Source organism: Colossoma macropomum, unplaced genomic scaffold (genome assembly GCF_904425465.1).
Source record: "Colossoma macropomum unplaced genomic scaffold, Colossoma_macropomum, whole genome shotgun sequence".
NCBI lineage: Eukaryota > Metazoa > Chordata > Actinopteri > Characiformes > Serrasalmidae > Colossoma > Colossoma macropomum.
Window position 1 is genome coordinate 44,628,004 of NW_023494791.1, and position 12,173 is coordinate 44,640,176.

At 42.2% G+C, this 12,173-nt stretch overlaps 1 protein-coding gene across 1 annotated transcript in view; it reads left to right on the plus strand.

Moving 5' to 3' along the window:
• Positions 1-1,017: 1,017 nt before the first annotated feature.
• sgpp1 (sphingosine-1-phosphate phosphatase 1) overlaps positions 1,018-12,173 on the plus strand; it is a 28,572-nt gene continuing 17,416 nt past the window's right edge. Inside the window, exon 1 of the mRNA XM_036575136.1 lies at positions 1,018-1,976. Coding sequence (XP_036431029.1) covers positions 1,320-1,976 — 657 coding nt within the window. The 5' untranslated portion in view covers positions 1,018-1,319. The remainder of the gene's footprint in view (positions 1,977-12,173) is intronic.

Below are 12,173 nucleotides of genomic sequence, written 5' to 3' on the forward strand. Positions count from 1 at the left end.
ATAGTAAGTGGAGCTGATAAAATGGTCAATGAGCGTAGAAACAAGGAGGTGGACATAATGTTATACCTGATCGATGTATATTTTAATATGCCATACAGCGTGTCAACTACTATCTTTTAATAAATTCTTTTTGTATCGATGTACAGTTGGATGGTGACGTTGGTCTTGTTTCAGTTTCAGTATCTGAATGTGTGCAACTGACCACTGAATAGAAAACACTATCTTTTGGAAATGGAAACACAAACAGGAACATATGATTTATTTTCAATGTTTTTCTCTTTATTTTTTATGAAAATATCCATGCGCTACTCAGAAGTTAACCATATTTTGCCAAAAAAAAGTTAAAAGTAGCAGCAGAGATCTGTCTATTTTTCAGGTATTGCAATCAAATAAAAATACAAGTTAACGATTCATTGTTTATCTGTCTCTTTATTTATTTATTATTATAGGTTCCTCATTTTCCATTAGTAGATGTTTAATATTTATCTGTGTACACACAGGATACATCTTTTTAAATATATGTTGTATATACTATCTTTTTCAACAAACATGCCCTCTTTAGAAAGATGCTTCTTCAAGTACTCTGGTAAAAACACTGGTTATGATGTCAAGCTTATAACAGTAGAATAACCCTTTTTGCCTCTATATAGAACCATATACAACACATTCTCCATCAATCTGAAGAACATTTCACCATGCAAGGAACCATTTAAGCATGCAAATGGTTCTTTGAGTGTTCATTGGTTTATGTAGAACCAGTGTCTTTAACAAAGAACCCTAGAAGAACCATCTTATTATATATTTTTAATGTTAGTGGAATATATTTTTAATGTTTATTTATTTTTTGTATACGTTTTTCTATGAACACACCGCAGTATATATTGATTTATGTCTTTGTTTATTTGCTGCTGTGATCAGCTCACTCTGCGCGTTCACCGCAGCACAGCACTTTCCCCCAGTCCCGCGAACGCGCACGCGTGCGCGCTCTACGCTTCCTGACGTGCGCATCCCCGAGCCTTTCTGTCAGTTGAGCGGTTGACGTTGCTCTCTGAGGCAGCAGCACGTTTAACGGCTTTTAACTCAAGACGTGGCAGATTTTTGGCACATTTTTCATCTTTTTTCAACTTAAAACTGATAAAGAACTACTTCTTCGCGCACTTTTCTGCCGTGGAATGAGCCGCGCTCTGTTTATTTATCTCTCTCGCTGTAGCGGACTAGCACAGCCGGCTAGCTAAACAGGCTAACGAGACTAGCCGGTCACTGTATTTGGCTTAATATTCTTTCCGTTCGTGGAAAAAAGAAAAGTTTCCACAGGAAAAATGAAAGCGGGATTATCTCAGCTGCTGTTGGACCTGCAGGACCCGCATCTCGTGGCCCGTTTCCAGCAGTTCTGCGGGGTTAGCGGGACGTTCACGAGGAGCGAAGCCGAGGTGAACGGCGGGAGCGGCGTGGAGAGAGCTGGCTGTGTCCGGCAGAGAGCAGCCCTCTCGAGCGGAGAGGAGAAGAAGGAGGCGAAAGGGGACCGCTGTAACAACAACGGCGTGGCCAACGGGACGCCGGCGCTGTCCGCCGCCTCCGCCGCCGCCGGGGAAACCGTGACCACCGTGAAGCCGCTGCGCAGGAACTCTTTGACCGGCGACGTAGGCCACGAGTTCCACATCGGCAACCGGCTCCTGTACTACCTTTTCACCTGCGGCACCGAGCTGGGCAACGAGCTCTTCTACATCAGCTTCTTCCCCTTCCTCGTGTGGAACGTGGACGCGCTGGTGGCGCGCCGCCTCATCGTGGTCTGGGTCTGGGTCATGTACCTGGGCCAGTGCACCAAGGACGTGATCCGCTGGCCGCGGCCAGCCTCGCCGCCGGTGGTCAAAGTGGAGGTTTTCTACAACTCGGAGTACAGCATGCCGTCCACGCACGCCATGTCCGGGACCGCCGTGCCTCTGGCGCTGCTTCTGCTCACCCACGACCGCTGGGAGGTGAGAGTTTGTTTGTGGGAGGTGGAGGAGCGGTGCTTAGCCCTGGTCCTCCTGCTCCTGGAGACCCTCCACACTACTTTCTACTCTAATACACCCGCTTTGCCTTGTTGAGGGGCTTGGGAATGAGCTGAGAGGTGGAATCCGGTGCCCCCTGTTCAGTTCGCTTTCTGCTTTCTCTATACTTCACTTTTTTAGTCTTTTCAGCCCTAACACCAGTTTTTACACTCATGGGGGGCTTGGGAATGAGCTGATGGGTGGGTTTAGGGGTGGGCAATGTGGCAAAAAGAAATATCACAATACTTCAGAAAGTTTTTTATGATGCACAATGTGTCTAAACTATGAATCCAGTCATTTATATTCAGTATTTCACTCACTGTGCAGCACCGAATCCAGTTAAACAGGACTAACTATGCACTCTTTTTAATGAAACAGCAGTTGGGACCTGATTTTGTAAGTACTGACCACATCATCAATATGTTCGAAAAGCTTACTGTGACATTCTGTGATGTTACTTATCACGATAACGACAAATGTAGTCATATTGCCCAACTGTAGGTGGGATAAGGTGTGTAAAGTTTTAGTTCTGGGCTGGGGGGGTGAAATCAGGTGAGTCTGACTGTGTTCAATTAAGGTTTATTTGTATAGAGTTATTTATGCCCTTATTTGGTATTATTATGCAAACTTATTCATTAACAAAGTATGTTTAGCAGTGTTTACTGATATGCGGGTGCATTCCCTTAAAGAGGAAGAAACCCTGAGAGGAACCAAGTCTCAAAAGGGGAACCCACCCTGCCCTCTGGGCTGCACAGCATGGTGAAGTTTGGATACAGGCAGGTCACGTTTGTAAGGAAGTTGTAACGGAGGCACTTGGGTCATGTGGAGGAAAGTTTGCGATGATAAAAGAATGACAGTCGGTAAAAGGTTGTGGAAGAGCTGGGCGACACTTGAGTATCCTGAGGTTCAGGAGTGCCAGAGACCAGCACAGTTTGGTGTGGCTTCCCTGCAGGGCTGGGCAAAATGGCCAAAAATGTTATCACGATAAAAAATTGTTGTATCAGTTGATATCGATGCATATAAATGTCAGAACGTCATTTCTTTCAAGTATCCTTTATAGTCAGAACATGACAGACACTCGCCAAACAGTGGAACATTTCACAAATCTGTCATGGGACAGTGGGAGAAAGTTTCTGGTCGGCTGTTTTTACCAGCTGGAAATGCAATTTTTGTAATATTCATAATTTAAGAAAGAAAGAGGATTATTTTAGCTGTCTGTTGACGAGTGCTAAACTGTTCAGTTTCTCAACAACATCAGCTTAGTACGAACAGCAAACATTACCTGGCTCAGTAGGTCGGTAGCCACGTTTAACATTCACCCTAATAATCGGTTAATAATCTGACTAATAGCTCAACTGGAATAGAACACGTCCATGTATACACTTCAGTCGGAATGGACTAGTCCGATTGAGGCCATTCAGTATACAATTTCTATCCGACTGATCGAGGTGGGTAATCCTGTAAATAATCTGTTAAATAGAAGAATAATATCTGTGTAAACGCCTGTATCTGATTACATTCCCAATTGGAAAGTTTAAGTCCGTAATGATCATGTTCGTCACGTCATAGTGAAAGTTTATACCGTTCAATATGGCGGTGCAGAAACTGGTCTGCAGAGGAGACGAAGTTTATGCTCTGATCTGTAAAAGACAGCGGTGGGACGGACGTCCAGCTTATGTGTCTCAGAACACGACGTCTTCCTCTCGGCCTTGTGAACATGTGAAGGACGTTTCCTGAGTCTGACGTCATTTTAAAGTAATTAAAAACACAAGCTCACCAACACTGGACTCGCGTGGTGTTCGCTGTCATGGTAACGTTTCTCCACACATGAGCGTCATTTTGGATCAGATTACTTGTAGCCTTACTGCTGTCACTCCTACCACATCCATGTCAGAGCATATCACAGTATTCAGACACCGGCTAGCAGAAGTCTGGGTTTCTCTATTCTATCGTAGGAGTTTGAGGGATTGAAGAACTGCAGTATATCTGACGCTCACTGTAAAAGCATTAGCTGCAGTGTGAATCTCACACCAGACAAACAGAGTCCTCCTTTTAGGTACGTTTAAACTGAAATCAGTGCTTTTTTGTCTTCTTTGATCTACAGTATCATCAGTTCGCCGTGCTGTGACAGAGTGCTGCTTCAACTTAGCCAGCTGCTAAAAAACAGCTAGCCTGGGAAGCAAGCGTCTCCCACTCCGATGCCTCACAAACAGCATCCTCAGTTTGCTTTCGTTTAACCTTTTAAACTCCTTGAGACCACCGGTGGTTCCAAAATGCACTTCGTCATATTCTTCATAACTTTCATATTTCATAAGCTACGGCCAAAAGGTGGGGGTCGTATGAGAGCTGTAACTGTCTTCTTTCCAGTCAAATAGATGGGTAAAGTAATTTGAACCCTTATAATAGAAGAAGCTGAACTCACAATTTTTTTGTCTACTGAAAGTCGACTCATTTTTCCACAAATCTGGGCTATAAACTATAAACAGATGGCGTCTCTTCAGTGATCTGCTCTGTACAAATTATTTTTATAAAATAATACAAAGAGCGTCTAAGATTTTTGGCTGTCAGCAGTAAATTGTAAGCATATAGCAATATGTGTGATCGTAAAACACATGTTCTGTTAATTTGAGGGGAGCTTTTAAAACATAAATAAAATAAAAATTTACATTTATTTCATGCAGTTACTGAATAATTTGTCTTACGATTTGGTCATGGAAATTCAGATGGAAAAACCAAAATATATCCTGGTCAATAAGAGGTTAAATCAGTGCTCTCTCTTTTACTTTTGTTGTGTGAGAATGCACTAACGCTAAAATATGACTGTAACAGTGCTGTAGTTGTGAGGAGCAGACGTGATTTGACGCTGCTAAAGCTTGTTAGGTTGTACAGAAAGAGGCGAGTTCACTCAAAGCCAGAACAGATAGAGGAGGAGAACAGATCGCCGGTCGCTCCACTCAGACAGGGAATATATAACTCCACGTTTCAGACATTGCTCATGACTCATTTCACTCCTTGAGCACCTCCCTCTCAAATCATGTCGAAAAACTCGGGGGTGCGCCCTCTTGTGGTGACAGCAGGGCAGTGTCGCTTTCCTTGCAGTATAAAACACTACCAGGGCTGTTGCTAGAACGTGGGAGAATGGACGTGGGAGAATGGTCTATTATATCGATCATTTATCGAACATTTCTTATGTTTCTATCAAGGAAAGTTATATTGCGATAATTGTTGTTATCGTTTTATTGCCCAGCCCTACTTCTCTGCTTTTACACTCATCAGTTTGTAACCAGGTTTAGTCTGCGTGTTGGACTTAATGCTGGACTCCGGCCCAAATTAGGCAGCTCTGTTATGTGGAGTGTACTCTAGGACTGTCTCACTCTCACGAGCTGGAGTTTTAGATGGATATCTTTCGTCACATTTGTCGTTCGGCTGATGTAAGTCATCTTCCTGAATATTCTAGCACTCATCCTGTCGTGTGACACTTAACTGACAGAATGTCGTGGGGTATTCTAGGATGTTTTAATTTAATTGCATAGAAGTGTTTTATTTAGGAACCTTTTTGTAAGCCATTTTTGATTGACTGCCACCACTGGCATAATGTTCATTTTCCAGATTTTCTGTGTTATATTAGCACCAAGCTAAAAATAGAGTGCTTTTGAACAGGGAACGTAGCAAACTGGACGTAACTTTGACTTGTATTTATAAATAAATCCACATGGAACAGTTTTACTTACACTGATTTGAACATAGTTCTGTCTGACACCAGAGATAAAATGTTTGGATATTCAGAAATACACCCTTCAGCTTTATGAATACAGTGTGTAAAAGGAGCAGGAACACCTTCTAGGCCCTCAAATAACCCCTCCTGTGAAAAGTTAACCACAGCTCAGGGCAAAGCCATCCTTAAAAGTTATAAAAATGGTTCAGAAATGTAAAATGGGAGTAAAGATCCCCTTATTATGAATTTTATTCAATATATTTGATACATGAAGTGTAAAATAATCCTCATAAAGCTGAAAAAAACCCCTGAAAACAAAATCTAAAGGGCAAAAACTGCACTTTAGTAAAAATCTTATATTTTAACACTGCTCTACATGTAGATCTGTTGCAAAACAGATTAAATTCTGTGTAGAGCCATGAGTGACCGAGAGGAAGCAAAGTGATTTTAGGCCCTGACAAAGCAAAACTGTCCTGTGTAAATGAATAAATGAGCGCATCAACCAAATAGGGAAGGATATATCTCCCAAACTCCGTTTGTTTAGCTCGTCTCAGTCTTGCACATTGAAATGAAGGCCAGGCGTAATGTGTACCGTCAGCAAGTGACTTCTCAAGGTTAGAAGTTGTTACGCTTTTTATCTCAACTAAGATAACATTTACAGTCTTAACTGTGTAGCGGATCAGGCAAGGTCATGTTTGTATACTGCACAGACTCGAGAAAGGAGGATTATTAACAATCACAACTTTTGTCTCCTCAGCGGATTAATCATAATCAGGTGACTGTATGCTAGAGGTGGGCGATATGGCAGAAATATAACATTGCGATACTTCAAGTCAAATCAAATCGTGGTTATTGTCACATCACATTTACACCACTGCGAAGGTGAGTGAAGATCTTAGGTGCATAGCCCCCTTGTAGAACTTAAATACAAAAAATATATATAAGAAAAAAGAAATATATGAACACCGACTCTAAATATATACACATACGCAATATACAGTAGTATTGCACTCCAATGTACAGTTGTACAGTAAAATAAAACTTTGATATGTACTGTTGTACACATTTCCGTTAGTAAGTTTGAGGTAGATAATAAATGAGATGCAGGTACACAGGGGATAGAATATTGATATAGAAATCTTCCAGATTATACAAGGTGTGGATAGAAGATCTATATGTTTAAGTATAGATTTGCTAGATTGAAGGTGCAGTAAGATCAGAGTGAGTCTGTTGATGTGGATGAGGTGTGGATTGTCCATGGAAATCATCATGATGATGACTCGGAGGTGCAGTGACAGGCCCATAGACCGACACACCAGCACTACTGGCTGTTCAGCAGCCTGATGGCCCAAGCTGATTGGTTGAGAAGCGTTCTAACGTTATGGCGATATAACAGCAAGTTTTTTCACAAACACTGTATCACTCCGCTGAGACTAAGCAACGACTTTGACAGCTGTAGGAGACGCTCAAGACATTTGAACGTTTTTATATCTTACTTTGCGCAAAAACTGAAAATTAATACTTTTAAGATCACATTTGACCGACAGCCGATTTGGTCAGACTCTGAAGATGAGACGACACAAAATTCCCAAACTGTCATCACCACTGAGCAGCTTTTCAGGCGGCAGCTGTGACAGAAGAACAGCTAAACAACCTGGAATCAGCCAGAAATAACACGCCCTTTTTGGGTGAGTTCAGCTGTCAACCATTGGAACTTCATAATCGCTCCTGTGACGCTGGCGAAGATGAAACTGAAAGCTCTGGGAGCGACTGGTGTTCGCTGGCCGTCATGACCGTGTACCTCTGGACGAGCCACGTGAATCATTGTTTTTTTGCGCATGTGGGTCGGTTTAGGAGCTGATCTGTTCAGACTGATGTCGTATACAGATCACATTTAAAAGATAATGTGAACAGCCAAACAAAAAAAATCAGATTTGGGCCACTTTAACCTGCTAAACGTAGCCTATGAGCTCCTTGGTCTTGTCGACGTTGAGAGAGAGGTTGTTCTCCTGGCACCAGTGTGTCAGGAAGCTGACCTCCTCTCTGTAGGCCTCCTCGGTGTCATTGGAGATCAGGCCCACAATCGTGGTGTCATCTGCAAATGTGATGATGACATTGGAGCCGTGTCTGGCTGAGCAGTCGTGTGTGTACGGGGAATACAAGAGAGGGCTGAGCACACAGCCCTGAGGGACTCCGGTGTTGCCCATCCTTACCACCTGGCGTCGGCCCGTCAGGAAGTTCAGGATCCAGCTGCACAGAGAACTGTTCAGACCCAGATCCTGAGCACGATGGTGTTGATGGATGCTGAGCTGTAGTCCACAAACAGCATTCTCACATACGAGTTCTTTTTGTCCAGATGGGATATGAACTTCATGAAATTTTCACAATACACGATATGTCGCAATATTTATTTATTTTTTTTAGACGTCTGATCAGTTGGATCAGAGAACAAAGCAGTAGTACTACATTAAAAAAAACTATCAAAATCAAAAATTGTGAATACAGTTATTTTTATTCAATATTTATGCAAACTATGATGCAGTAAATACAATTAAACTGGACTAATTCTGATCTCTTTATAATGATACATGCATTTGGTCAAGTACTGATGATATTGTGTATTGTGACATTTTACCACGTTATTGATATTTGTCATATTACACAGCCTTAGTGTGTACGTACATGACCATCAAATCACGACGGTGGCGAATGGCATGATTTTGACAGAACTAAAAAAGCTTATAACTGTGTCTGCGTTAGTCCACATTCATGACTGCTTGTGGTTTGTACCCTGAGAATTTTTAGGCCTTATTCTAGGAATTATCCAGTAGTTTTTGGTGCCACAGATGTTGTAAGGAATTGTGCTGTGGCCTTTGTGTTTGCAATGCAGCAGCCAGTGTTTCACTAACAATTAATATATTGTATGGACTGCTGTGCAGATCTGCTACAAACTAAACACAGCGTGCATTGTTCGGCAAGAAGAGCGTGACTCAGCCCTGCTGTAGCAGAACAGTCCTTCGTGGTTCTGTTGGGCTGTAGAGAGGCACAATACCACGTTTTTATTTCTGATACAGATGCTTGAGTGCTTGCCGAGACCCATATCCAGTTAAGATGGCCATTTGTAAGGACTCTGGTCAGACTGACTGCTCAAACACTCCACGAACTTACAGCAGGGTTGAGATCATCTGATCTGATCGCACCTCCCCAGCCACCACTGGTTGACGATAATATGAGTTAGAGGATGTAATTAGGCGTCGTACCACCAAACAAGAGGTGCATATATATATGCACATATATATGCATATATATGTGTCTGTGTGTGTGTGTGTGTGTGTGTGTGTGTAAGTAATTAAGCTTTTGTAAGAAACAAGAAAGGGTGGCGTTTGTCATGGAACTCATGGATCTTCTCTGGCCTTTTCATGTTTGCTTGTGCTGTCTAGCTCCATCAGAATATGAATTTAAAAATGAGGAACAATAAACCTCCGAGGTGCACAACCTTCCTCACAATCCTGAAGGATCTCGGTGGATAATTGCATTCTTGTGCTTTCACCCTCAGTCACGTGCACGTGGTTAGAAAGTCTTGCAGATGCGTGTGCGTACTTTCACGGTCACGTTCTTATGAGCCACAAACAAGATTAAACAAGTAGTAGGACTTTCACTTCAGTAATGTTCTGCTGTTGTGGGAATACAGGCTTGCAGACGTTAGAGCAAATGCATGGTTTGCTATTTGGTCTCTGCGCCCATGCAGTTTGTGAAACAGTACCACAATTGTTAGTTAGGTTTATGGAGGTCTTTGTTTGACCATAATCATTAAAGGAATAGCTTGACTAAGCATGATGATGTGGCTAACAACAAATTGAAGCCAGTATTCACCAATCAGCATTTATTTGTTTTTTTGACTGAACTGTTTTTTTTAATTAAGTAATAGAACACGAGAGGAAGTGTGTTATCAAGAACGATATCACGATAACACACGGCCGCGAGTGTTCTATTGCTTTTATACAACAGTTAAATAAATAAAGTACTAAATTAATAAACTGGGCCGTGAACGCGGCGTTTAATATGTTTTAATGTTCGCAGTTCCTTCACCAAATTATAGTTCCTTAACAAGCAGCTTGTTGCTACGTCAGAGTAACGAGCTCCGCCCACTCGCTGCACCGCTGGCAGTTCGTTCTCCAGCTCCTCACACTAAATTCCCAAACTGGTTCAGTTACAACTGAGCAGCTTTTCAGTCGGCAGCTGTGACAGAAGAACAGCTAAACAACCTGGAATCATAATACCATTCACCAAACGTGTAGTCTGATCTTCAGAGTCTGACCAAATTGGACTGAGCCATAAAACTGCCGCAATATCAGGTTTAGCTCAGTTTTGTCAGTTTTTGCCAGATCAGTATTAATGTTGTTTTGTTCCAGCCAGTCTGTAAAGCATCTTACAGCCCATTTAGTTTGGCGAATGGTGTTGGGTTCATTTCTGGCTGATTGTTTATCTGTTCTTCTGTCTCAGCTGCCGACTGAAAAGCTGCTCAGTGGTGATGACAGTTTGGGAATTTAGTGTCGTCTCATCTTCAGAGTCTGACCAAATCGGCTGTCGGTCAAATGTGATCTTAAAAGTATTAATTTTCAGTTTTTGCGCAAAGTAAGATATAAAAACGTTCAAATGGCTTGAGCATCTCCTACAGCTGTCAAAGTCGTTGCTTGTATTTTTTGTGTAAAACCTGTGTTGTTATAGCGAAATAACAGCACGGCTAGAACACTTCTCAACCAATCAGCGTGCGTGGCCGGAACTATCTGTTGTATAATTGAAATTTAAACAGAAATCATGCATGTAACTCTGTTAAAGAGTTAAAGGATTGCAGATTCTTAACAGGATGAAGTCTGCACACACACAGACACTCCTTCCCTGTAATCTGCGGCAGATGTTTTACCATATGAGGTTAGCTGCGGCCAGCATGAGAGCCTGTGCAGGGGTAAAGAAGTTGAGAGAAAGATGGACTGATTTGTCTCTCAGGCTGTACTTCTTTTCTGCCAGAGCCTTTAGTATGCGGTCCAGCACCTCTGTCATGTGGTTTAAGGGCATAAGGTGTGGTCGGGAAAGCTAGGGAGGATAGAACCACATGTTTTTCCATTTCTCTAGAAGGGAAATCTTTGGTGCTCAAGCTCCCACTCGTGGCGTACGATGCTGCCAAGAACAGATTTTCCCCTGAAGCCCATTCATGAGAAGCAGCAAGATCTTGCTGAGTCATGCAGTGAAGGATAAATCTTTCAGCTTTTACTTCACATAACAGCGAGAGCGCTTACATGAATTTAATAATCTGATAACTGCAGAAAATCAGATTTTGTCAGTAATCCGATCAACATGTTTATATGCTCTTGAGTAATCAGATAATGGAGAAACTCCAGGTCTACATGAGTCAGACAGTAAACAGATTTCTACTTTGCAACCAGCCAGTAAACTCACAGAAGAAGACGTAACGTAAACTTAACGTAAAACCATCGCTCCACTTTACCTGAAAATATGAACATACATCTTCTAGATGTCATTTTGTCAAACACAAGGCCCGTGGGCCAGATCAGACCCGCAACACAATCCTATTCGGCCCGCAAAAGTATTATTTTTTATTAATATTATTCCATTTGACAATGCGCTGCGCTACGGCCCCAGCATGCACTGCAACCTAATGTGTGCTCTGACTCTCCTACCCCAACAATAATCTATGGGACAGTGGTTACACCTCAGTTCTGCATAATTCCACACCAGTCGTATCACCAAAATGCATTTCAGCTGCAGTTCAACTAACATAAACACCGAACGTCAGTTCAGCAGCTCAGAAACTGAGCCCAAGTCTTAATGAACCTGCAGCAAAGAGAAGATGCCAGTTGTGCAGTTCAAGCAAATAGGTAGGTTTAAAAGACGGAGCTGCTGGGGACATTCATATTTTGGATATTTCAAATGTCTGTGTAATATTTCGACGTCTACCACAAGTATCTGTATTTTACTTTTGAAGTTTTTGCATATTTTGAATTAACAATAGCCAGTTTGGGTTTCAGCACAGTTTCACTGAATTTTTGACCTGTATGTTTTCTTCCTTTTATTCCTTATACTGATTATTGAGTATTGAGTGGTTACTTCACCTGGAACAGTTACCTAACTACTTGAATACCCAGGCACATCCCTGTTACATGGGGACAGCAAGGTGTGAGTATTGTAGAGAGACGGGAGGGTTTATCTTTTTAATCAAAACAGCTTGACTGGTCTTCTGTATTCACAGAGAGGGATGTGGCCTGAATGAGTGGTCTTTACCTGCACTTGCAGTGAGAATTAGTTTTCTGTGTTTCTGAGTTTTCTCTGCACTTGTTCAGCAGATATTCAGCACAGACAGACTTTGCTGAGACGGAATGAAGTCAGTCGCTGTGGTCTTGGGAAATGCG